Below are 25,424 nucleotides of genomic sequence, written 5' to 3' on the forward strand. Positions count from 1 at the left end.
TGACTCCACCAGAGGGCGCCGGCAGGCTTGGTGTGGGAAACGGGCAGGCAGGCGCCTGGGATCCACTGACTTGGCCCCAGCACCGCTGAAGGGGCTCCATCCCTGAGGCTGGTCTCCACCAATATAGGTGCAGCATCCAATTGCCCAAACAAAGACTTTTTCACTAGCAGGCTCCAATCCTTTCTCTCCCCCTGGCCCCAACCTTCCCCAAGAACACACAAAGGGCCATCAGCATCCAAAATCAATTTTTAATAACAAGGCAAGATCTGGGGTTAGTTTTTGTAGCCGCGGCTGGCACGTCGCCCTCTGGCACGCTCGAACTTCCGGCCCTTGGAGCGGACATAGGGTCTGCGGGGAGAGAAGGGATGGTGAGCGTGGGCCCCCGTTACAGATGGAGACAGGGATGCCCCCTGGCGGTCAGGGCCTGCTTGAGAGCTGGGGGCTCAGAGCAGTGCTGCTTGCTCTAACAGTAGCAGGGGGACACCGGAAGGGGGCCTCACTCAACCCAAGAGTATCAGTGGTGACACCGAGTCGGCTGCTGGAAAAGCCTGTCAGTGCAGGAAGCCAAGATGCCAGGAGTGGCTGCTGCAGCACCTGCACTGGGCCCGGGGCCCCCCAGAAACTCAACAAAATGCAAGCCCCGCCTGAAAGATGGGGACAGGCCCTGAAGAACACAGGGAGCTCAACACCCCCAGGAACACCGCTTCAAGCCGAGTTCCGAAGGAAGAGCGGGTAAGATGGGGTGGGGAGTTCTAGGGAAGCCCGAGGCTGGACAAGTAGGAGAAACAGAAGCAGATGAGAGCACAGCAAGGCCTAGGCCTGCAGGCCAGGGCCCAGGGGAGTCAGGGCTGGGTATACTCACTTGGTGTGGCTGTGTGGGGTTCCTGGGGCCTTGCCAAAATGCCTGTACACCTCTCGGCCCTTGCGAGGACCTGGGGAAGGAAGGGGTGGTTCAGGCTGATTTGGGGCAGCAGTGCCCCTGACCTCCCAGGCCTGGGAAGGTAAAGAATGCCAGTGGTCACACACCCCCACCAGTCTTGCGCCATTAAGTGTTACTCACCAGAGAGCAGGACAGTGCCGCAGCCCTTGGGCGAGTCCAGGGCCAGCTGGTCAAAGGTGAGGATCTTGCCCCCAGCCTTGAGGATGCGGCTCCGGGCACGGCTGCTAACTCGCAGGGCACATACCTGGGGGACACAGAGGACAGGCATTTTCAGAGTCCCCTAGATGGCAATGTAAGGGCTGCTGCCCAGGCCCAGCAGAGGCGTCCCACTGCTTGCTCAGCCTGATAACCAACCCCACCAACTACTAGAGGGCACTTCCTGAGCTGACAAAAGCTGTTCTTACCACTTTACTTCTACAAACTCCTTTAACACAGCAACAACCCGCAGCTATTACATGGAAGGAAACTGAGGTTTGAAGAGATCCGGGGCTTTGTCCAGAGATGACAAAGTGGCAGAGAAATCTAGCTCTGAACACTGGCTGGCTCAAGAGCCAGCACCATCAACAGGGTGCCAGCAGGGGCTTGCCCAGGGACACCGGCCATCAATATGCTAATGACAACCCCACTTCCATCCAGGCATGATGCCTACCAGCCCCACAGCAGGACAAGGATGTGAGCCAGGTCTGTAGGACCTCACCTTCAGCCTGTGCTCGTGACCTACTCACCATGCTCCTGAGCCCCCTCCCCGCTCACCTTCAGCTTGGGCACCTCCTGGACACGCACATCATCAGTTATGGTCCCCACAACCACAGCTGTTTTGCCTTCCCGACCAGGAAGCTTCATCTTCCGGATCTTGGTGGGGGGGGGGGAAGATACATATTAGGTAAGTCCCTTCTGGTGGTTTAGTCCAATCCCACTGCTCCAGGAATCCCGAGGACCAACAGCTTTGCCTACTGGACTAAACCCACCCATGGCACACCTCTCAAAACAAGCACAAGCCTCGGCCAACATGGAGAACAGTATGGAGGTTCCTTAAACAACTAAAAATAGTTACCATATGATCCAGCAATCCCACTAATGGGTATATATACAAAGAAAACTCTAACTGGAAAAGATACATGCACCCCAATGTTCACAGCAGCACTACTTACAATAGCTAACACACGGAAGCAACCTAAATGTCCACCAACAGATGACTGGATAAAGTATGTGTGTGTAGTACACAGAGGCATATACTACTCAGCCGTAAAAAAAAAAAAAAAAAAGATGCCATTTGTAGCAACATGGATAGACCTACAGATGATCTTACTAAGTGAAGTCAGTCAGAAAGAGAAAGAAATACCGTATCGCTTATACATAGAATCTAAAATATGATACAAACGAACTTATTTACGAAACAAAAACAGACGTACAGACACAGAAAACAAACTTATGGTTACCAAAGGAGAAAAGGGATGGGGAGAAATAAATTAGGAGTTTGGAATTAACAGACACAAACTACTGTACATAAAATAGATAAATAAGGGTGGTGTGGTATAGCTCAGTGGTAGAGTGGGTGCTTAGAATGCACAAGGTCGTGGGTTCAACCCCCAATGCCTCTATTTAAAAAAATAATAAATAAACCTAATTACTACCCCCCACAAAAAGAAAAAAAATAAAACAAACAAGGGCTTATTGTATAGCACAAGGAACTATGTTTGATATCCTCAAATAATGGAAAATAACATGAAAAAGAGTATGTATTTACATGTATAACTGAATCACTGCTACACACCAAAAGCTAACACAATATTGCAAAACACTATACTTCAATTAAAGAACAAACCAAAAAACCTAACACAACCCTAACCTCAGGTCCAGCCTGGGAAAATCTCCAGAAAAGAGAATGCACCTCAGACTGTTAACAGAGCTCTCCTACAGAAAGCGTTTGACACACAAGACTTGCTCTATGACATGACACCTCAGGAAGACCTCATAAAGCCATTCTAACACCTCCCCCCCAACCGGGTAACCAATGAGAAGGAAAATGAGGCCAAGCCAGTCCAAAACCGCTGCTATTCACCTACAACCAGAGGATCAGAGCTCTGTGCCCACCACTGGTAGAGGTTAAACCAGGTGATGGCCAGCTGCTACCACAAAGCTCCAAGCCTGCCCTTCCTCTTGAAGTCCAGTTCCAGACATGATCCAGTTGCCCCCCAGTTTGGCTATGTTCCCAGCTTTCGTCCCTCACCATCCGAGAAAGGGACAGAGGTGGTCGGTTGGTGCGACTCATGAACAACCTCTTCAGCACAACTTGATTGAAGGTGGAGTTCGTTCGTCTGGCCAGAAACCTGTACAGCTGGAGGGGAAGGAAAGAGAATGAGAACCCAGGGCAGCCCACTCCCTGCTCCCTCCCAGCCTTCTAACAAAGAGGCAAACAAAGGACTTAGGGCTTTCTCCCAACCTGTCAAGCCCAAGGGGGAGAGCTGGCCCAGGCCCTGGCCAGGGATCAAGAAAATCTCCCTCCACACCTGCAAACTGTACACAAACCCAGAAACTAAAAACACTGAAGGAATCTCTGGAAAACAATCAGACTCCAGCCTGCCCTGCAGGCCCCTGGAAGGAACCAATACTCGCAGAGACTCTGGAACTTGTAGTTCTGGGGTGGCCTTGCCTGAAAGTCTCGGGCCCCAGCTTCACCTTGACCAACAGCCTTAGGTAGATGTCCTGGCTCTTGGGCTCCTTGCGCCGAACCTTTCGGTCCTTGTTGTGGCGGATGTCAACTCCCTGCAGGGATTAAGGGAAGACCATGAACTCAACTCTGATCTGGCCGATTACTCAGCCCATAAACCTTCTATTATTCCTTACCTTACCTCTAAGAATTAAAGCCTCAGTCTCTGGAGACAACAAATCCCAGTCTACCACAGGGAGACCCCTGGGAAAAATCACTTACAATCCCGAGCCTCAAATGACCCCTTTGTAAAACTCTACACGAAAAGCTTTCAGCACGCGGCATACAACACCATGAGAGATCTTAACACAGTAGCTAAATTAACTCAAATTTTTGGTTCTTTACAAGTTGTGTTTTTCAAAAACCTCAGTATTATTTCAGCTCCCAAAGCTCGCTCCCACACGTGGAGCATAACCAAAAACATTTCAACCCAGGGCAGATTGTAAAATTATAATGGCAACGCGCTTTTTTAAATTACTGTGTACCAAATCCTACAACGACCTTTCATGCACTATCTCCTTGAATTCAACCACCTTATGAAGTAGTTTCCCAGTTTAGTGATAAAAAACTTGAAAAACCCACGATTTCCACTACACCCCCACTCGCTTTCCTGAAAATGTTTTGTACTGTCATGAGCCGTAAAGAATTACTTAACTATTAATAGCAGCCATTTAGCCAACACTTAACGTGTGCAAGGACCTGTGACGAGCACTTCTTTATTTCTTCCCAAACTAAGTTGAGCAAAATTATCGTGTCCCCAAATGAATAGATGAACAAACTGGGCAGAGGCCGGGAAAGCAAGATGATAAGGTGGGTAGGAGCTTGAGACTCGGAGGCCTGCCGGTCCCCAAAACTCAGGCACCGGACGGTTGACACCCCTAAGAACACAGCTTTTCAGGCTGGGGTGTGACAGGTCCAGAAGCAGCACAGGCAACCGTGGCTGTGGGACCAGCTCCGAATCCTGGGTCCGAATCCGGCTCCGCCACTTACTGGCACTGTGACCAATTTGGTCATCTATTAAACGGGAGCCATAAGGAGTACAGGAGGGGCGGAAGGTTGATACGACTCCCATCCACGGTCTTCGGGCCCCCCAAATAGCTCCCAAGCACAGGAGTCGCCTCATTCAGACACCAGGGGATCCCTGCCTCCCTCTGGAACGTCCCCAGCCCAAGACTGCAGCGGATGGCAGCGGATGGTCGAACCCCAAACGCCCCAAAACGCGCTCACCATGATGGCGCCTACTCCTTAGCCAGCTCCGGAAAGAAAGAGCGGAGCCCGGGTGGGCGGGGAAAGCCTTCAGTGAGTGGCGCCTACGTGACGTCACATGGGCGCGACGGCAATCTCTACCGCGACTCGTGCCTCTCCATGGTGCATCGGAGGACCGGCTAGAGGGGCGATTCCGGAATTGGATGGAAGAACATCTAAAGCTGAACAAACGCCATGCCAAGGAGGGAAGGGCCAGCACTTCGGAAGCCTCTCTGGTCATACCAGTCCTTGTTCTCCATAGTCTTCCGGAAGAAAGGGATCTGGGAGCCAGAGAGATGTCTCGCGGCGCTAGGAAGACAGGTTGGGCGGTGACGCTCTGGCCCGACGCCGACGGCTTCTCTGTGGCTCCTGGACGACCCAGAGAGGGCTGGCTCAGCTAGTCGGGGCCTTGGGAAATCTCTGATTGCATGCTTTGGGCGTTTCCTTATCAGGCTCACCTCTGCTTTATCTCTTGCTGAGCTTTCCAGGCGCGGCAGCAGCTCAGGAAATCTTACTTGAGATCTAACCTGAGCTCTTATTGCTGCAGCCCAGCCTGTGGCATCCTGCATTTCCACCTTTTAGGTTCAGCTTCTCCCTTTGACTCCAGATGGCCCTTCCCTGACCCCTCCTCAGCCTCTGTCACCCGGAGGCTGCTTTTCCCAGCCAGAGAGATTCAGGTGGCCCAGCGGGTTCGGTGAGAGGGATGTGCATTTTACTGGAGCGCAGAGGAGGCAAGCTGAGGCTCCGGGCTTGGAGGACGGGGTGGAGAGAGGGGATGAGTAGAAAACTCTTGAGAATGGTGATGCCATTTGTAACCAAATGCAAATCCTGGCTCTGCTACTTACTCATGGTGTGATATTGGGCAAATCAACCTCTTTGTGATCTTGGGCAAGTCTTGTAACTTCTCTGTGCCTTACTTTCCTTATCTCCAAAAAGGGGATAAGAGGCCTGGCACAAAGAGTGTTTTCTAGTATTACGTAACTTAATTAAAATGCTCAGGACAGTGCTTTTTACAGAATAAGTGCTCAGTTTAAAATTATTGGATGGGACCTTATTGGGTGGGACCAGATGGACTGGTTGGGGCAATGACAAAGCTGACTTGTACACTTTTTTCTCCTTCCTTGTAAAGGCCCTGCCCCTTGGGCCTCCAGCATTTCTAGCTTGACCTCCTGTACTCTGCCCTTGATGTTCCTAGTTACTCACCTCTCCTCCACAGAGCCACAGGACAAGCCATGAGGCCTAGTTCCTTGCCCAAAGCACCCTCCCATGGCCTCTGACCCAGGACCAGAATCTCACTGATGTGGTAACACAGCAGTGGGCTGGGAGATAAATGGACACCTTGAATCCAAGGAGCAGCAGGACCAGGTAAGGGTCCATCTGAAAGTCATGATCACCATACCATGGGACACAATTTCCTCCTCCTCCTTGTCCCCCTATTCCTTGGTCTCTGTCTTTCTTTCCCCTGGAGCCCTGAGCTCACACACTGTGTTTTCCTATCTCTCCATCTTAACTGGTTTCTGTCCCTCTCTTTCTCTGGGACATTCTTTGGCACATATTATCTGGTGCTGTTGCTACTCTGGGTTGAACACTAGGTACATTGTTTGACAGTAAATGAACTTCTTCCTCCATTTATCTCTAGCAAGCTCAGTCCCTATCTCCTTCAGCATGTGTCTTTCTCTCCACAGTTCTGTCTGTTTCTAGGTCACCTGATATTCTTGCCTTGATTTCTTTCAGTTTCACCATGTCTTTGCTCTCTCTGTCTCTGTCAGCATCTTTGCTTTCAGTCTTTTGGTTTAAGTTCCTTGCAGCCTATGGGCCTTCTACATTCTCTCCCTCCCTCACCCCTGATCTAGAGGTCTCTCTCCTGTGTCTCTGTCTTGCCATGTAATTGGGTCACTCACTGGGCAGTTATTTGTGTCATGCTGCCCCCACTCTGGTTTGGGCCCAAGTACAGTTTATGAATTAATGAGCCTTTCCTCCCTGGTTTTCATTCCAAAAGTGTCTGCCCCCATCTCTCTGTGTGTCCGTCATTTTCAGGGTTTTCTTGTGTCCTGACCTTGCATACTCTTAATTCTACTGTCTTTATCCCTGCTTTTCTTTCTATCTGCCTCTCTGACTCTCTGTAACTATCTGAAAAAGAGACAACACTGTTTCCAAGTCTCTTATTGCCTCTGACTCTGCTTCTCTTTTACTCTTTTTGCATATCTCTGGATCTTTGTTACCTGTGTTAGAGTCCTTCTCTACCTGCAGCTAAAGATGTCCTTTCCGATATCCCTTATCTTTCATAAAGTCAAAGAATGGGCGGGCCCACTTGCCCTTAATAAAAATGGCGACAGGATCGCTGGCTGTACGGCCGTGAAGCCGCCTCTACTGCGCTTGTGCCCTCACCTAGAATGGCGGCTGATCTCGCGAAGCGCGATACCCCGCCCAGTTCTCCGGCGGCAGGCCCCGGCGGCAGGCCCCTGCGCCAGGCTCGCGAGTCGGATGGCCCAGCCCCTGCGCGTCCTTATTGGTGCGGTTCAGGCCGGCTGCGCCACCATTGGCTGAGGGGATGCACACCCTCCCCCCCACCCCTAGGTCTGATGGGGGCGGTTGATGCTGATTTGAGGGGGCCGCTTGGAGGACCTGGCGTGTGAGAAGGGTCCGGGGGTCGGGGCAGGGACCCGAGTCTGGAGGACTGAGGGACCAAGAGGAACGGATACGCAGGCCCAGGATTGGGGTATCAGGGGTGTGGGATGGAGATGGAGAACCAGAACCAGGACTGAGGGATCCGGTAATGAAAACCCAGGTCTGGAACTGGGTTCTGGAAATGGGGTGGGGATGGAGGCCCGGACCAGGGGAACCGGAGACAGAGACGCAGGCTTAGGATTAGAGGGACCTATGGATGGAGACCCAGGCCCTGGTGCGGGGTACCTGGAGGGTGGGGAGAATGGAGACCAAGCCAGAGACCTGGGGACCTAGGGATGGAGGCTCAGGCCCAGGGCTGAGGGAGATCTAGGGCTCTGTGCCTAAGACTGTTTTGAGGTGGGGGTGGGGCCTGAGGACCTTCTAAGGGTAGGAGGCAGAGGTAGCTCCTGAGAGTGAGTCCACAGATGGGGGTGTGTCTGGAGCAGTTCTGAGCCTGGGGAAGGCCAGAGGCAGGACTGATAAGTGGCTGGGTGGGTGGGGCAGTGGGGAACAAAGGTGAGCTGGAAGGAGGAGGCAGAAACTGGGCAGAGGGCAGGGGGAAGGGACCTCAGGCCCAGCTCCCACTCTCTCCCTGGAGAGCAGGCGGCCAGACGCCCAGGTCAGTGCTTCAGGCCCAGCTCTTGGCCTCTGTCCCTTGCAGGTGTCTGCATGTGGCTCCTTTACCTCGCTGACCCCTTAGTCCCTCCAAGTCACACCCCTTTCTCAGTCTCTCCAGCTACTACATCCCTTACCTCCTGCCTTTCCTGTCTGCTCTTTCCCTCCTTTCTAAGTCTGTTGTCTTTCTTACCCTCAGAGGGCCCCCTAGAGCCCCTAAACTCTCACTCAGCTCTCTAAGTATCTTTTATCGTACTAGGTTTCATCTCACTGAAGCTATCTGTCTCCTCTCAGTGTTTTCCTGGCTCTCAGACCTTACCCCTCTTTTTCTTTGTGTCTGAGTGTCTCTTGTTACTTTCTCTATCTAGTGATGACTCTGTGGGTATGTGTTGTGTTTTTCTCTGTCTCTGCATGTCTATTCATGTATCTCCACCATCCTGATCTCTTTCCTCTGCATAATTTTTCCCCGAAGCCTTTATCACCCAACATGATTCTTATTTGATTTCTTTATCTTGCTTTCCTGTCTTCTGATTAGAATATAAACTCCACAAAGGCAGGGATTTTTGTCTGTTTCATTCATTTCTGTGTTTGCTGGGCCCTGCACTATGATTGGCACAGAGAAAGTACTGAATAATTATTTGGGAAATGAATGAATGTTTGCATGCCTGGGTGTGGACCCTCTAGGATATGGGCCTCCTGTCCAGCTGACCTCTGCCCTGGCTCCTCAGAGTCTTCCCACATTTGTCGGGGCCTGTCTCTGGTGCGCCATCTTGCCTGTCAGCACTCTTGGTTGTCTCCTCCTATCCACAGGCACTGCCCCTGCTTCCCTCTGCCCACTGTGGGGGTCCTGGACTCTGACTCCCACCCTCCTTCCTCCCCACAGAGGCCAGACCAGGAGCTGACCTGGAGCTGGGGACACAGGCCTAGGAGTGCCCTGGACAGGGCAGAGGCCATGGCCCCCCCACCACCACTGGCCGCCAGCACCCCACTCCTGCATGGCGAGTTTGGCTCCTACCCAGCCCGTGGCCCACGCTTCGCTCTCACTCTCACACCACAAGCCCTTCACATCCAGCGGCTGCGCCCAAAGCCTGAAGCCCGGCCCCGGGGTGGCCTGGTCCTGCTGACTGAGGTCTCAGGCTGCTGCACCCTGCGGAGCCGAAGCCCCTCGGACTCAGCAGCCTACTTCTGCATCTACACCTACCCCAGGGGCCGGCGCGGGGGCCGGCGCAGAGCCACACGCACCTTCCGGGCCGACGGGGCAGCCACCTATGAGGAGAACCGCACCGAGGCCCAGCGCTGGGCCACAGCCCTCATGTGTCTGCTGCGTGGACTGCCACTGCCTGGGGACGGGGGTGAGGCACTGGGCAGCCTCTCTGTCCTCAGGCTCCCTCGATGTCTCTGCGGATCTCCCTCTGTGGGCATCTCTGTCTCTACTTTTCTGTGTGTCTGTCTGTGTGATGTGTCTCTGGGTTCGTACTGAAAGAGCGATACACAGACAGGGGTGAGCTACAGAAGGAACGCTATCCCAGGCAGAGAGCTATGATTTGTGTCTGCGGCTCTCTCACTGAATTTCCATCTCTGCCCCCTCCCCCATTCCATGGGTCCTGACCCCAGATGAGTCAGAGGCTCCCGGGCTGGTGAGAGCAGCAGACTGAGACATGCTCAGTCACCACCCATGGTGACAGGCACTCACGGAGGTCCCCTAGGGCATCTCGAGCCCAGAGATGGCATCTGACCCAGCTGTGGGGGGTCAGAGAAGGCTTCTGGGCAGAGCCCTGTCCCCCCTCTCCACCCCCAGGGTACTCAGTTGGCCCAGAAAGGTAAAGGTTCAAGGGTCCCCATCTGTTGGCCTTTTCTTGGTCCTCCAGGATCCTGCCGGCTGTCTAGGGGCCCTAAAGGGGTGGTGACAGTGAGAGGGCCTTGCATAGTGGAGTAACCTGATCCCGGGTTCCAGGTGTTTGGGGTTGAGGAAAGTGGAAACCACAGCTCTCCTTCCATCTCCCACACATGGGTCCAACGGGCACTGGGATTAGACACCCAAGCCCTGCCTTTGTCTCAGCATCTGGGAGGTGGGGCGGGGCTGTTTACCTGGCCTGAGCAGGTGAGGCTGGGGAGAAGAAAAAAACTTTTAATTACCGCCAGGCTCCAATGCCGGCCCTCCACCAGTTCCACTGGAGGCTATTTGAAGTTATTGTTTCTGATGTGAGGGGCCTGGGTCCCTGACCTGTGTAGACTCCTTCCCCTCTCTCTGCAGAAATCACCCCTGAGCTTCTGCCAAGGCCGCCCCGATTGCTCCTATTGGTCAATCCCTTTGGGGGGCGGGGCCTGGCCTGGCAGTGGTGTAAGAACCATGTGCTGCCCATGATCTCTGAAGCTGGGCTGTCCTTCAACCTGATCCAGACAGGTAAGGGCAGGGTCAGGATGGAGGTGGGAGCTGGGGGCTAGGACTCTTGAGTCCTGGGGAGTGGTGATGGGTGGGGGTGGGACAGCGGGCCTCACTGCCTGGTTCCCCACATTAGAACGACAGAACCACGCCCGGGAGCTGGTCCAGGGGCTGAACCTGAGCGAGTGGGATGGCATCGTCACGGTCTCAGGAGATGGGCTGCTGCACGAGGTAGGGCATGAGTGCCCCACCCGAAGCCTGAGCCCTGGGGGACTGCGGAGGCCAGGACCAACGCCTGGTGTCTGGTCTCCTGCCCTTCAGGTGCTGAATGGACTCCTGGATCGCCCGGATTGGGAAGAAGCTGTGAAGACACCCGTGGGCATCCTCCCTTGCGGCTCTGGCAACGCGCTGGCAGGAGCTGTGAACCAGCATGGGGGGTAGGTGGGAGGAGCCCTCCTGGGGTGATGGGCCTGGCAACAGCTGCCCCACCTTCCCATCAGCCCAAAGAGTCCCACTGTCAGTCACGTTGATCAGTCTGACTGCAGCATGCTCCCCACACCCTTCCTGGATGTTTTTGCCTGTCATGTTCCCAGCTGTATCCCTAGTGCCTAGAACTGTGTCTGGCACACAGGAGGCACTCTGTGGATGCTTATGGAATGAAAAACCTGACAGGAATCCTGGCCCAGTAAGGAGTCCATCTGGAGGTGGCCAAATGGCTGTGGGCAGGCCCAGGACGTGGCCTGCCTGGTTTCCCCCAATGTCTGCTGCCCGTGTGTTTTTCCTTCCTGCTTCGTGCTGTGTCTCAGCCAGCCTGTTTCCTCTTTCCCACTGTGTCCCTCCATCTCTGATTGTGAAGGTTTGAGCCAGCCCTGGGCGTTGACCTGCTGCTCAACTGCTCCCTGTTGCTCTGCCGGGGTGGTGGCTGCCCACTGGACCTGCTCTCGGTGACGCTGGCCTCTGGCTCCCGCTGTTTCTCCTTCCTGTCTGTGGCCTGGGGCTTTGTGTCAGATGTGGACATCCAGAGCGAGCGCTTCAGGGCCCTGGGCAGTGCCCGCTTCACACTGGGCACGGTCCTGGGCCTCGCCACACTGCACACTTACCGTGGACGCCTCTCCTACCTCCCTGCCACTGTGGAACCTGTCTCGCCCACATCTGCCCATGGCCTGCCACGTGCCAAGTCAGAGCTGACCCTAGCCCCAGCCCCAGCCCCACCTGTGGCCCACTCACCCCTACATCGCTCAGTGTCTGACCTGCCCCTGCCTCTGCCCCAGCCTGCCCTGACCTCCCCTGGCTCACCTGAACCCCTGCCCATCCTGTCTCTCAATGGTGGGGGCCCAGAGCTGGCCGGGGACTGGGGTGGGGCTGGGGATGCTCCACTGTCCCCGGACCCACTGCTGCTCTCTCCCCCCCACTCCCCCAAGGCAGCTCTACTCTCACCCATCACTGAGGGGGCCCCGGAAGTACCAGCATCCTCTGGGTTCCCGCCTCCTACCACTGATGTCTCAATAGCTGCCTCTCCTGGGGGCCCACCTGACCACCTTCTCCCTCCTCTGGGCACTCCACTACCCCCAGGCTGGGTAACACTGGAGGGGGACTTTGTGCTTATATTAGCCATCTCACCTAGCCACCTAGGGGCTGACCTGCTGGCAGCCCCCCATGCGCGCTTTGACGACGGCCTTGTGCACCTGTTCTGGGTCCGCAGTGGCATCTCTCGGGCGGCTCTGCTGCGCCTTTTTCTGGCCATGGAGCGTGGGAGCCACTTCAGCCTGGGCTGTCCCCAGCTGGGCTACGCCGCGGCTCGTGCCTTCCGCCTTGAGCCGCTCACGCCCCGCGGCGTGCTCACGGTGGACGGGGAGCAGGTGGAGTATGGGCCGTTGCAGGCGCAAGTGCATCCGAGCCTCGGTACACTGCTCACTGGTCCCGCAGGCTGCCCTAGGCGGGAGCCGTGAACCCAATCTTGTTTCGAGCCCGCCGGGGGCGGGGCCTGAGCGAGGGGGCGTGGCGTGGCTGCTAGAGGTAGGGCAGAGGGCACACCGGTCCTGAACCGTTCTCAGGATTGCGCCCTCCCCTAGGGGACCAGAGGTGATGCTGGAGGGTGTCCTGAATTCCAAGGGGTGGGGGTCCTCATGGTCACGGAGGAATGGGCTCTCCCCAAGGGTAGTGCCTGATCAACTAGGGCGGGGCTCACTCCAGACCCTCACCTCCGGCCTGTAGGAGGCCAGGTCGGCTGAGGGCGGAGCCTTACACGTCGTCCAGTGACGCGACCTGGAATGTATGGGCTGGGGAGGCCTTAGGTAATTGGCCAGTCAGGGCCCGGGTCTCACCCTGTCCACTCCGGTGCCTCCACTAAGCTGGCCAATCAGCCCAGGAGGGGCAGGTTCCCCGGGCCCGGCACTCCGATTTGCACTAATGTTCCTCTCCCCGCAGGTGGGGGCGGGGAAGTTCGTTTCTCCTGTCTTCTGTCTCCCGTGCGTCCCCTGGCCCCAGTCTTCAAAGCAATTGAAAAGGTCTATGCAATAAAGGCAGTGGCTTCATTCCTCTCAGGCCCTCGCCCCTTCCTCCATCCGGCAGCCCGTGGGAGGGATCGGATTCTGGGCACTTCCAGCAGCTCCTGCCTTTTATGGACCCAAGCCCAGGCCTACCCGTGGACTGGGGCCAGTGTGACCCGCTGGCCTTGAACTGGGGCCAGGGCGCTGCCTCCTCCCCCAAGACAGCTGGCTCCGGGGTTCTCAAGATTTATTCAGGATCGTGTTAACGGAGGCGGTGGGAGGATGTGGTCCCCGACGTGCCCGGGGCACACACAGAGGACCCTCCCCGCCCCCGTGAGGGAGGGGGGAGGCTCGCTTTTTCTTAAAAATATAAATGTATTTATCTGCATCATCACGTCCCTGGGGCACCCAGCTGGCCAGCCCGTGGACCACAGGGCGGGGAGGGAAGACGGCGGCAGGGCGCAAGTCTGAGCGAGGTGGAGGAAAGCTCCGCCTGATGGGGGTGGGGGTGGGGGCGGCCTCACAGGGCTCCGTGTTGGGCCTGGTATCGCGACAGCACAGCGCGGTAGTGGGACAGCTCCTGGCGCACCGCCACCACCTCCTGCCGCAGCAGGGCGTTCTCCTTCTCCAGGAAGGCCGCCCGCACCGATATCTGGTTCTCCTTGAGCCTCCGGGCGTCGCGGGACCGCTTGGCCGCCTCGTTATTCTTGTACCTCCGGCTCCAATACTTCTCGTCCTAAGGGATGGGAAAGCACTGAGGTCCAGACGGGGCCCAGCCCCAGCGAGAGAAGCGAGGAACTGCTTTGCTGGCGACTTTAAGGACAAGAGTCCATCTAAGAGAGCCCTGAGGCTGCTTCTCACCCAGCAGTGGGGCCCAAAGGATACCGGGTCTCCCCTGCGTGGGTACCCAAGGGTCTGCCCTTGAAGGGCCCTGGTTGCTAAGGACAGCAGGCCCCTAGCAATAGGCATGAGATAGCCTCCCACCCCAAGCAAGTCAGCTTCAAGTCTCCGCTGTGCAAAGCAGACGAGCTCTCCTCATTTGACAAAGGGCCTGCAGTTAGCCCCTGGTTTGCTAAGGATGCTTGTTCCCTAGCAACAAGGCCTTCAGGGTCTGAGGGTTTCTCCCAGTGAAAAGCACTGCCCTATGCATCACCTTTCCAGATCCTGTTTGCTAAGGAAAGCCTAGGCTCCCAAGTGATGGAGTTTGGTGTCCCATAAAAATCCTCTCAGAGCTGGGCCCTTTGACCTGGTTGCCAAGGCAACCTCATCCCTCCTCAGCAAACAAAAGTGAGGTCTAAGTGGTCCCAATGACCACAGCCAGTCTCTGACCCACTGGCTTTGAATAGAGGCCAGGGAGCTGCCTCTTCCCTAACAGTCCCTGGTTGCAAAGGGGTCTACCTGAGACCTCCCCGCACCAGCCTTGGAATTGGTTGCAGAGGAGGACCACTCCTTAGTGACAAAGGCCACCCAAAGCTCCAAAAGATGCCCCTCCATCCGCATTTCATTAAAGCCTAGTCCCTGCTTGCTAGGGTCAAACCAGTCCCGAGCAACAGGGTCCTGTGGCAGGAGAAACCGCCTGTCTAGATTTGGGGTATAGGGCAGTACTCACTGCTTCAAGTAGTTGTGTCTTACACAAGGGCATGGTAAAGTCTTGTGTGAGAAGCCCAGGCACCTCTTGTTAGGGAAGACCTCAGAACTGGCAAAGATAGAATTCTAGAGAGATGCAGTCACTGTCCAAAGCACCCCAAATCAGAATGTGGCCCTGGAGGCTAATGGACACCTGAGGCCTCTCACCAGTAAGTAGTCCAGGCCCAGGAAACAAGGCCCAGAGGGGCTGGCAAACTCTTCATCCTAGTCAGATGTAATCACGCTGAAGGATGTCCTAAATCAGAGATTAAAAGGCCAACCCCAGCCTGGTTGGCTGCTCAGAAGAAACAGGCTGATACTCCATTCCTAAGGGATGCTGTCCTTAGCATCTGGGCCTGGTAGAGCCTGAAGCCTGCTCCAGTGAGGGTTTTGGCTCCTTCTGAAAGAACCTCTAAGCCTATACAACTGGCCCAGCAGGGCTGGCTGAGTCTGAGTCCCACAGTGATACCATTTTCACAGTCTCAAACCCAAACCTCTGCCCCCTGTGCAGCCCATGGCCAAGATCCTTTGCTGTAGGTTAGGAGAACGTGAGAGCTAATCCGAGCTAAGCCCAGGCCTGACTCTGAGAAAAGGGCCATCCCTGCCTGTGGGGCTATGCCCTCCAAGCCCGTGTCCCACACCCAGTGATGCTCACCTTCTGCTCCTCTGGCACCTGGATCTTCCGTGCCTTCTTCATGATTGGCTGGGGCTTAAGCTCCTCCTCTGAAAAGCGATGTCTCCGAGGGTCAAAGGTCTCATGGCCGGGAATGCTGGACAAGGCTAAATCCGCTGGGTCAGGTTCAAAGGTCATCAGCACCTCCACGGTGTCTGGGTCCACAGGGCTGGGTGTGTCCCGAGAGGTCAGGCCTTGGGGAAACAGAGTGTGCCACCTGAGTGTGTGTTTATTGGGGGCGGGGGTTCCCAGAGGCTACCCCCTGCTTAGGTATCATATCCACTACAAGGAAGGCCCTTACAGGATCCAACATAAAGCCCACCAGGGATCAACCTCCCTAATATAAAATATGAAGGTTCTGTAAGCCACAAAGGTACTTAGAAATCATGGAACCAACTCCACTTTTACACAGGGAAACTGAGGCCCAATCACGCGTGGGTAACACAGGAACCTGGGCTATTGCTTCTAAAACCTCATGACTTCAGAGTCACAGTGTTACATTCTTTTTTATAGTCTACCCTTCTTAACTGAATCGTCAACCAAAGCTAAGACCCCAGGCTGCTCAGGGAAAAGTAATTTAATGCAACGAAAAGACCTCAAGTCAGCTTCCTAAAAGGTACTAGCTGGGAAGAGTTAATGACGTGAATAAATGGCTCTGAGGTTCCAGGAAGTTGGTTCCCGAGGAAGGGCGGCCTGTACCTTTAAGAGCGAGCAAGCCGGGGCCAACTGAGGACACAGGTTCAGGGCCGAGTCACGTGCTGGCGCCTGCTTTCCCGCCCCGCCCCCTGCCGCCACAGGCGCCCTCACGTTCCCCAGCCCCGCCCCCCTCCCGCGTGACCGCGCGTGCGCGAAGCGCGAAGCATGGAGGAGGGAGGAGAGGGCTCACGTGGCGAGGGAATGTGCTGCTGGGAAAGGGAGGGCCCTGGTTCGGCCCGGAGGTCGGACCAGGAGCAGGTGGGTCCAGGAATCCCCCACCTACAGTCCGCACTTGGGGACCCCAAGGTGCCCGAGGGAGCACACCTTTCCTCTTGCTCTCTGGGGGTGGTCTGTCAGCTCGAACCTCTCAACCTCCGAGGATCCAGACCCCTCTGCTCTCGGGAGAACACTCGAAAAGCAGCCCCCGGATCTTCTCCTCAGGCCCCCAACGCCCTCGCCACTAGCATATATACGATTTTGGGGTCCCAGGCCCCTGGGTCCTTGCCCCAATAGAAGACCTAGAATGAAAATCCTTTCTGAAGGACTCCAGTACCCAGGTCCCCAGCCCCTCTCTACTGTGGAACGCAGGAACCAGGGCTGCCAGTCCCTTATGTCCTGGGGAAACAGAAGTCTGTGCCTGGCCCTCGCCTTCTCCCAGTAGAGAGCCAAGAAGTTCTGGTCCTACCCAAGTCCCACTGATTCTGGGCCCAGATTCTGGGGCATAGTCCACTCCCCAGTTAATAACTCCGGTGTTCTGGAACCCCAGTCCCGGCTCTTCGAATATCCAGACCCTTTGTCCTCAACGTCCCACATAAAAGTCCACACACTACTTCACCTAGTCTCTGATCCGTTAGGGGACACAGAATCCGGACTCCTCTCCCAACATCTCCCGATTAGGAGATCCAGAATTGGGGTGTGCAGCCCCAGTACCACTATCCTGGCCCCGTGTCGCACAGACCCGCCCTCTGGAGTCCAAGCCCCGCCCAACAAGGGCCCTGCCCCGCCCCCGCCGTCGCACCTGCTCGGTGGCCGCCGGCGGCCCCGAGGGCAGCCCTGGCGGGGGCGTGCCCCGGCGAGGAGCGAGGGGAAGCCGAGCCGCAGGAGCCGGGCCCCGGGGAGGGTGCGGGCGTGCGCACGGGTGAGGGAGCTGGCGACGGGCCGCTGGGGGGCGGCGGGCTGGGAGGGAGCCCGTGCTCCAGCAGGAAGGCGTCCAGGTCCACGTACTCCACGTCGCCGAACGGCAGCGTCCGCTCCCACAGTAGCGGCGCCAGCAGACCCGGGCCAGGCGCGGTCCCCGGGCGTCCCCGTGGGGACCCGCCGCCCACCACCGCCCCAGCTGAGGCATCCGCCGGGCCCGCCGTCTCCAGGCCCGGCCCCGGGACCGCGGCTGCCGGCGGAGCCGCCTTGCGCTCCTTTTCCTTCAGGAGACCTGCAGGCCAGGGAAATACCGGAGAGAGTGGGGAAGAAGAGGAAGACAGAGATGAAGAAACGATTCCGAGTGGAGAGAGACACGAGGAACAAGAGGATAGAGACCCACACCGCAGAGATCCAGAGAAATAGGGGACAGAAGGGAGGTGAGGGAGAGATCGGAGAGAGAGGGCAAGGATCCAGAGAGAGGAGGGGACACAGGCTCAGAGAGGGAGAGAGACCCAGAGAGAAAAGACGGAGATGGGGTTGGCAGGCCGAGAGAGGCACAGAGGGATAGAGACTCAGAAAGAGGGGAGGGCCGGGATGCCAAGAGGAAGATGGGGACAGAGACCCAGGAAGGCATAGAGACACACAAGGGGGACAGAAGTTCATACAGATGTAGGTGGAAGGTTGGGCAGGTGAGAGAAAGAATGACAGCTCTGTAATTCCCCTGTAATCTATCCCCTTCCTTGCGCACTGTACCCCTTTCTCCCCGCCCCCACAATCTGTAAGGGGCAGGAAGGGGCTCTATTCCTGGGGCACATTCCTCATCCCTAGACTCCATGTGACCCCAGGAGGCCCCGCCCAAGCCCGTGTAACTACCGTGTGAGCATCCGACACACCCCCTCCCTTCTCCCTGGACCCCAGAGGTCCAGATTCTCGGAACCAAAAGGAAGAGGGGTCTAGGGCTTAAAGTCTTGGGTCCTCGGGGTGGACGGGCATGAGAGAGCCAGGACTTTGGGGTACTGAGGGATCTAGGGGCCCCAACAACTAAGTATTTGAGTAGATAAAGGTTGGGAGGATGGACTCTTGGCACATAAGAGGTAACTGTGGGACACCCCTCCCCCAGCAGTTGAGTCCCTAAGAGAGTAGAGTTTCTGAGCTGGGCGAGGTTGGGGCTAGAACTCACAGCTGGCTGGCTCTTTGGGCTTGCTGGTCCCCTGCAGAAGGCTCCGCAGCCCAAGTAGCGCTCCCCCGCCAGGGGGGGCCCCGGCCGGGCCGCCCAGCAGCAGTGGGGCCGGGGTCCTGTCGCTCACGGGCCGCGCCATTGCCGGGCACCTGCCGGCAGGCTCACGGGCTCATGGAGAGGCGAAGAGCTGGCCTTCCAGTCAGCGGCACACTCCTGTGGTTCAGGCGAGTGTCTGCCCAGGGGCGGGCGAGCGTAGCTTGCAAGCCTCCAGTATCCAGAACACTGCAAATCCTAGGAGCGACGTGTTATTGCTGTCCTCGGTGCAGAAACGTGCAACTCAAGAGGGTCCCAGGAGACCATACAGTCTGGGTGAGGGGTGATCAAATCAGGCGGCCGGCTCTTTGCAACCGAGGGTTCAAAAGGACACAAGGCGCTCCTTCTACAAGGTGGGCGAGCCTGGCTCTTGCAAAATCTGCAGCTCTCTCCACGGAAGGAGCTTTGCAATCTGTACCGAGAGGTGTGCGCGGAGGGGCGGGGGAGAGGGCAGGAGGAGGTGGCCGCCTTGAGGCGTGGCCAAAGCAAACTTCTTTCGCGGAAAAAAAAAAAAAGAAGCCAAACCAAAACACCCGACGCCACAGCGCTCACCCCTCCTCTCGGCCCCCGCCCGACTCTAGGGCCCTGCACTCCAGCCGCGTGCCTCCCTCTGGCTCAAAGCGCAAGCCAATCACGTCTCGACCCCTCGAGATGTACAGCCAATGGGACCCCTGGATCCGCCAAGGCCGAGGAGTGAGAGAGGGGCTCAGTGCGTGAAGTTACCGTGCCTTTTGGAGGGAGGCGGGACCCTGACCTACATTTACCCAATGGGAGACAGCGCTGGGGGCGGGACTGTGACCCAGTTCGGACCAATGAGGCAGGCGGGAGGGGGAAGCACATGGCTTTGCGCGTGCTGCCTGACTTGGGGGGGGGTAAGAGGCTGGGGGATGGAGGGGTAGAACGCCGCTTAAAGGAGCCACATACCGAAATGACTGTTCTGGGAAACAGGAAGCAAAAAAACCGAGTTGTGGGGTTTAGGAAGAGGGATATTGGTTTCTAGAAGAAGGCTGCTATTCTTTAACACCCAGATGTTTCCCCACGGCGCCTAGAATCAGACCACTGAGATACAGGAAGTATTCTGTCCCTTTAATAGCTTTGTTTTGGGGGTGACTCCCCTCCCCTTGTGAGGAGGCTTGGGAAAGGCAGGCGCAATCCTCGATGACGAGTCTCAGCGACCGTGGGGGGCACCATCCACTGTAAGATGACACCGGTGAGGGGGGCGTTAGTTTAGGGCAAGATAGAAAGGAGTGCAGAGGGCGTGCAGGGGGCGGGGATTGGGCCGCGCAAGGCTCTACCACAGGTTGCGAAGGGGGAACCAGAGTGTACCAGGTTGAGAAGTTGAGGGAAATGGTAAGATTCTGGCACGGGGCTAAACCATAGGAATGCAGCAGGAGAGTGGAAAAGGGACTCGTTTAAGCTTTAGGCAGAACTATGTGGAGGTATTCATGGGGCGATGTGGGCTGTACCATGTTGAGAAGACAGAGAGGTGAACTTTAGATCACTGGGCTGAACCAAGAGGAGGCTGTAAGGAAGGGGGTTGTACCATGTTGATTCTCAGTAAGGGGGATGTCAGATTATGGAACAGCTAGGGTTGTACCACATGGAAACAGGGAAAAGGATTCGCGGTGTACCATTTCGGAAAGCCATAGTAATAAGAACCACGGGCCAGTAGTTGATCGTACCACAAGGAAGCCAGGGGGCTCGGGTTAAACACCAAGTTGCAAGTTGCAAGCAGTGAAGAGGAAAGACAAATCAAGGACCAGCAATGGTCTATGACGGGAAGGTGGGCTGTACCACGTTGACACAAAGAGGGAAGGTTGAGAGGGCGAGTGAGAGCTCAGGAGGCTGGATCACAAGGAAGCAGTAAAGGGGAAGCAAGGACTGTATCATATTGAGACACCAAGGGGAGACACAGAGGCGGGTTAGACGAAGACATGGAGGGGGGTGCAGACTGGATCATACCATGCAAGCGGTAGTTGGGGCCTCGGCAACGCCTCTCGGGGTGCCGGGGGTCCCTGTTGCCCCTCAAGGCCCTGTGGGCCAAGGGCTGCAAGGGCCGGCCGTTACCGCTGAGGCTCTGGAAGATCTGGGACGGAGGATTCTGGCTCAGGAGTCTCAGGGAGTGCATCTGCCGTGGAAGTGGGGTGGGAAACTCCGAGTGAATAATAAATGGCCCTGGTGACGTCACAAGGAAACCCCGCCTGGGAGCGAGTGGGCGGGGTCTTGCTTAGTCCCACCCGACCCCCAAGGTTGTCAGACCCTCGAATCGACTCTAATTCCCTGTCAATGCGGGGGGGGGACGGTTGGAGGGTAGGTGAGGCAAAGCGACACCTAAGCCAGGGAACGGATTGGGGTGGCAGGGATGGGGGGAATGGGCCGACGGGTTCACCTGGAGGGAGGTGATATTCAGGGCCCTGTCAATGAGGATCCAGGTAACAGTCTCCGAGCAGGGTGGGGTGCTGAGAGAGCCCTGATAGGTGATGAAGCCAAAGGATTCGGGGAATAGCAGCTCCAGGCTGAGGTCTTGAAGAAAGTAGGCATCATCTGCGGGAATAGCAGGCCAGAGTGAAGAGGGGTGCCCCTGCTGAACTCCCCTTCTGTGCACATCCCACCCCTACGCCCCAATGCCCAGGGACTTACTCTTGTAGGAGATGCGGGTGATGGTGTCACGGTTAAGGAGGCGGCTGAGGAATGGGTTTGAGCTACCAGCCACCTGTGTGGAAGTCTGAGGTGAGGAGACAGGAACCCAGAAGTCCAAGCCTCCAATCCCTTTCTCCCCCAGGACCCAGGAGTCTGGGCCACCCTCTCAGAGGCCCTCTTCTCAGGCCCCAGGTTCCAGCCCCTCCCTCCCTCCAAATCTTGCCTGGGCTCACATTGACAAAGAGGCTGAGAATGGCCAAGCCATTGGGGCCCCGGGAGGCGGCGCTGAGGTTCCCATAGAGTTCTTGGTTGAAGTGGATGAGCTGCACCTGGGAAGGGAGCACAGAGAGTGGGGTCCTCCAGCAGAATTGGGGAGAGAGAATGGGTACAGCTCTGAGTTGTTGAGGTTAAGGATTAGTGCTGGGGGGCAGATCTGTGGAAGGAGGATGGGGTGAATGGGGGAGGTGGGAGGAATTGAGTCGACTCAGGGTCAAAGTCGAGGGTTAGAGGTTAGTGGCTGCCACCTCAGCAGAGAAACCCTGATGGTTGATCTGGTGTTCAGAGCCAGCTCCATCCCGTGCTCCAAACAGCAGCCGCAGTTCACTGAGTCGGTGGCTATAAAGGAGGGGCCCCCCAGACACGTTGACCACGGGCCGGGGTGCAGGCAGGAAGGAGACATGGCGACCAGTGTTGTACAGGGTTCCCCGGAGCTGTGGGAGAGGTGGAAACCTTTATGGGGACACACAGAGAAAATCTTTTCCCTACTGTTTTCCACTCCTACATTTCCCACTGCCAACAACCATTTAGTTTGAACACTAAAGTCTTGCCAGGCTCTGTGCTGGTCCATGGTAGATGCCTAATAGTGGTGAATATATTTAATTAATAACTAGTTATTGAGCTGCTACTCTATGCCACAGATTCCAGGAAGAGAGCAATGAGCAAGTACACAAAAATTCTGGGCCTCCTGGAGCTTCTGTTTGAATGGAGGAGAGACAGACAATAAATACTGAATCGCAGAAGTAAGTGCTTAATTAATTACATCCTGTGCTCATGCTGGGAAGAACTGGGAGTTCTGAGAAAGCAGAATGGGAAACCCAGTCTAGATTGGGGTGGGGGTGGGGTGTCAGGAAAGGCTTCCATAAGGAAGTGACATTTGAATGGAGCCAGGAAGGATAAGGAGGGGTTAGTTGCAGGGAGCAGGGAGAAGAGCATTCCACAAGATGGAACAGCAAACGCAAAGGCTCTGAGGTGGCTTGTTTTAGAAGCCAATGGACCAGAGCTCAGTGAGCCATGGAGAGAGTGGTGATGGGAGCCAGATGGTGCAGAGCCTTGTGGGCAGTGATGGAGTATTTTGTGTTTTTATTTAAATAATTGAGTATATATAACACACTTGGCACAATGCCGGGCACATGGTAAGTGCTATATAAGTGTCTGCTGATATTACTTATCCTAATAGGATTTTTGAGCAGGAGAGTGGTATGGTCTGGTTTGCATTTTAAAACATCTCTCTAGCTGGAGATGGAGAATGGATTGCAAGAGACAGAGAAGCAGGCCATCAAGGATGCTATGGCACTGGTCCAGGAGCAAGATGATGGTGGCAGCAGTGGAGGGACAAGAAGTGAAGTGATATTTAGCAGGGAGACCAGAAAAGACATGATGGGAAGTGGCAGTGAGGGAGAAAATGGGATAGGAAATAACTCTGAGGCTTTTGACTGGGGTGGCTGAGTGAAGGATACTGCCAACTCTTAGAAGAAACGGTATTGCAAAGTGGGAAGAGCATGGATTCTGGGACCATACTGCCTGGGTTTGAATCTCAGCCCTAGCACTCTCTAGCTGTGTGACCTCAGGCCAGTAACTTAACCTCTCTGTGCCTCAGTTTCTGCATCCATAAAATAAGGGTAATAATAGCACCTATTTCATGGGGTTGTTGTGAGGATTCGAGGATTTATCAAGTTTTAAAACAGTGCCTGGCACAGGAAAAGGTCTATTTTACCATTGTTTCTAAGAGATGGGAAAACTAGGGAGGATAGACGAATAGGTAATCCATTTTAGACTACAAGGCACCTCATCTCCACCCAGTGTGTAGGCCTCTTTCCCCAAGACTAGCCTCACAACTTAATGCCTCACCCCCCCACCCCTACTCATGCCCAGTCCCCATGGATTCTGTAGCCCCTCCCACCAAGCTCCTTACCTTCTCTCCTCCAGTGCTGAGTCTCAGCGGGGGCAGAAAGGGGTCATAAAGGACCCTCTTCAGCTCCACATCCACGGGGCTCTGCCGCTTTCCCACGGCACACAAACTCCAGGCTGCATTCACCAGGCCCCAGAAGGGAGGCCCTGAGAACAGGGGTGTGGCAGGGAGGAAAGGGAGTCAGAAATATGGAACAGATGCCAATGCTGGCATCTGATGGGAAGGCTGTGGTCTGGACTCTGGATCCCAGGAGATGGAGAGCTGGAAATCTGGACTCCTGGCTCTGAGGGAGGGGACTCGAATCCAGGATCTCGGGTCCTAGAAGAATCTTGGAGGAGTTTCCTAAGACCCCACCCCCACCACTCTCCAGCACCTCCAAGCCTCTCTCTGATCAAACCTATCTTAAAAATCGTCATTGGGGAAGGAACTACAACTCCCAGCAGGCCCAGCGGCTGCCAGCCTACCAATCTACTGCCGGCCTTGCCAGAGCCCATGGGAGTTGTAGTTCCCTCAGTCTCCCTTGTCCCACAGCAGGATAATGAAGGTACTGGGGAGGAGTTGCAAGAGAGGCCTGGATCAGGCGGGGAACGGGACCGCTGAACCCCTTGGTCTCAGCTGGAACCAGGATCTACCTGCCTCTTTCCCTGCAAACACGCACACACTCTTCCACGCTCATACTCCCTTGCCTTCCACTCACTCCCACTCACTACTTGAAATGCACATGTATAATGTCCCACTCCGTTCAGAGGCTGGGTCTCCGGAGGCAGGGAGGAAGGGGCTGGGACTCCTGGGTCCTGGGGCAGGGGTGGGAGGAGAGGGCTCCTGAGTCTCAGGAAGAAGGCGCCTGCAGCCCAGACTCCTGGGTCCCCGCCCTGGCTGCACCTGGCACGAAGTTTCCCTGGAGATTATCCTTGTAGCTCCACCAGTCCTCGGGGTCAGGTGCGGGTCCGATGTGAGCTGGGGAGAGAGCAGCCTGAACCCCTCTCCTTGGCATCCCCACCCCCAGCGCTCCCTCAGGGGCCCCTGCCCCGACCCCCAGGCCTTACCTGCAGCCCCCAGTGCGGCCCAGAGAACCAGCGCTCCAGGGGCGCTCAGGCGAGCTGCACTCCCCATCCCCAGGAGACCTCTGGGCGACCCCTTCCCAATGCTCTGGACCCCCTCTCTCAGCTCTGTCCCCTCTTTCTGGAACCCTGTCCTTCTAGGACCCCCAGCCTTCCTCTCCTCCCCACAGGGAGTCCCAGTTCCCCAGCTACTAAAGCAGCCGGGATGGAGAAACCCCCACCCCACCTGCACCCCCGCCCCTTTTCCTCCTCTCTGAGCCTCTCCTGCCTCTTTCCCGAACCCTCCGGCCTCCCTCTCCCTCCCGACCTTCCTTCTCCTCTCTCTGCCTTCTGCTTCTCCCTCCAGCTACCTCTTGGTTTCTAATCCACACCCTCTTCTTGGCTCTCTTTTCCTCAAGCTCCCCCAGCCCTCTAACTCCGTACCCCACCCTGCTGCTCTCACCTGCTCCTCCTCCTCCCTCTCCCTCTTCTCTGCTCCTGCCTCTTCTTTCTCCCTTCTCTCCCCCTTGTCCTCCCCACTCTCTCCCTCTCGGTCTCCAGCTCCTCTGTCTCCCCACCTCCTCCTCTCCAGCCTCTTCTCTCTGTTTCTCTGTGTCTCTCTTCTCTCTCCTCCCTTCCTCCCTCCTCCCTCTCCCTCTCTTCTCTCTCTGGGTGTTATTCAATTTTTCTGTCGTTGTTTGGGGTGTGGGGGGGTCCTCACAGCAGTGAACACTCCTCCTCGGGTTGGCGTGTGTGGGGGTTGGTGTCTAAGGGGCAGGATGGAGGGGTCGTTGAAGGGCTAGTCCCCACTCCCATCCGCGCTGGGGCCATGGGGGCGGGGGTGGCCCCGGACACCTGGGGCCCAAGAGCTGGCAGTTTCCATCCTCCGCAGAAGGCGGAAGGGGGGGGGGGCGCTTAAGGTGGAGCTGGGAGAGTCCTCGTTGTCTCCGTGCTCAGGGCCGTTGGCCCCGGGGGATCGGGGGTCTCCGGGCTCGCGGGGGCCCGGGTCAGAGGCTGCGCCAGCGCCTGCAGCCCCCGCCCAAAGCATCACTCGGGCCTCGGCCAGGGGCTCCCTTAACCCGGCTGAGGGATCCCCTGGGAG

At 56.4% G+C, this 25,424-nt stretch overlaps 5 protein-coding genes across 25 annotated transcripts in view; 2 read left to right on the plus strand and 3 right to left on the minus strand.

Annotated features, from left to right (window-relative positions):
• Positions 1 to 228: 228 nt before the first annotated feature.
• On the minus strand, positions 229 to 5,017 carry RPL18 (ribosomal protein L18). Its single transcript, XM_010996391.2, has 7 exons — positions 4,878 to 5,017; positions 3,620 to 3,706; positions 3,171 to 3,278; positions 1,694 to 1,792; positions 1,061 to 1,184; positions 863 to 932; positions 229 to 348 (listed from the first exon to the last, which is right to left on the minus strand). Exons 1-7 carry the CDS (start codon positions 4,878 to 4,880, stop codon positions 273 to 275), a joined length of 567 nt encoding a protein of 188 aa, XP_010994693.1. The 5' UTR covers positions 4,881 to 5,017; the 3' UTR covers positions 229 to 272.
• A 26-nt stretch (positions 5,018 to 5,043) lies between these two features.
• Positions 5,044 to 13,104, plus strand: SPHK2 (sphingosine kinase 2). Of its 4 annotated transcripts, none has more exons than XM_064489474.1 (7): positions 5,044 to 5,626; positions 6,112 to 6,260; positions 9,061 to 9,529; positions 10,432 to 10,581; positions 10,697 to 10,791; positions 10,882 to 10,997; positions 11,417 to 13,104. In XM_064489474.1, exons 3-7 carry the CDS (start codon positions 9,130 to 9,132, stop codon positions 12,507 to 12,509), a joined length of 1,854 nt encoding a protein of 617 aa, XP_064345544.1. In that variant the 5' UTR covers positions 5,044 to 5,626; positions 6,112 to 6,260; positions 9,061 to 9,129; the 3' UTR covers positions 12,510 to 13,104. The 4 variants fall into 4 exon arrangements, with proteins under 4 accessions (XP_064345544.1, XP_010994696.1, XP_010994694.1 ...); XM_010996394.3 differs by having other exon boundaries at positions 5,044 to 5,216; XM_010996392.3 differs by lacking the exons at positions 5,044 to 5,626; positions 6,112 to 6,260 and adding an exon at positions 7,464 to 7,683.
• A 175-nt stretch (positions 13,105 to 13,279) lies between these two features.
• DBP (D-box binding PAR bZIP transcription factor) lies at positions 13,280 to 19,183 on the minus strand. The gene is made up of 4 exons (XM_031459015.2): positions 18,362 to 19,183; positions 17,063 to 17,473; positions 15,331 to 15,542; positions 13,280 to 13,785 (listed from the first exon to the last, which is right to left on the minus strand). The coding sequence occupies exons 1-4, from the start codon at positions 18,498 to 18,500 to the stop codon at positions 13,570 to 13,572; spliced, it is 978 nt and encodes a 325-aa protein (XP_031314875.1). The 5' UTR covers positions 18,501 to 19,183; the 3' UTR covers positions 13,280 to 13,569.
• Positions 19,184 to 19,519: 336 nt separating this feature from the next.
• On the minus strand, positions 19,520 to 25,195 carry CA11 (carbonic anhydrase 11). Of its 2 annotated transcripts, none has more exons than XM_010996383.3 (9): positions 24,329 to 25,195; positions 24,165 to 24,239; positions 23,286 to 23,398; positions 21,619 to 21,804; positions 21,328 to 21,423; positions 21,095 to 21,167; positions 20,844 to 20,998; positions 20,417 to 20,582; positions 19,520 to 19,648 (listed from the first exon to the last, which is right to left on the minus strand). In XM_010996383.3, the coding sequence occupies exons 1-9, from the start codon at positions 24,393 to 24,395 to the stop codon at positions 19,623 to 19,625; spliced, it is 957 nt and encodes a 318-aa protein (XP_010994685.1). In that variant the 5' UTR covers positions 24,396 to 25,195; the 3' UTR covers positions 19,520 to 19,622. The 2 variants fall into 2 exon arrangements, with proteins under 2 accessions (XP_010994685.1, XP_010994684.1); XM_010996382.3 differs by having other exon boundaries at positions 23,286 to 23,428.
• LOC105102904 (galactoside 2-alpha-L-fucosyltransferase SEC1) overlaps positions 19,581 to 25,424 on the plus strand; it is a 32,305-nt gene continuing 26,461 nt past the window's right edge. For 14 of the 17 annotated variants that reach the window (XM_064489476.1, XM_064489482.1, XM_064489480.1 and 11 more), the window contains exons 1-2: positions 19,581 to 19,650; positions 22,012 to 22,113. The gene's annotated coding sequence lies outside the window, so the exon portion shown is untranslated. Of the gene's footprint in view, positions 19,651 to 19,699; positions 19,805 to 21,099; positions 21,185 to 22,011; positions 22,114 to 25,424 lie in introns of those variants that run through there. The other 3 variants (XM_064489478.1, XM_064489485.1, XM_064489479.1) reach the window with 2 other exon arrangements.

The sequence above is a fragment of the Camelus dromedarius genome, chromosome 9 (genome assembly GCF_036321535.1).
Source record: "Camelus dromedarius isolate mCamDro1 chromosome 9, mCamDro1.pat, whole genome shotgun sequence".
Classification (NCBI taxonomy): Eukaryota; Metazoa; Chordata; class Mammalia; order Artiodactyla; family Camelidae; genus Camelus; species Camelus dromedarius.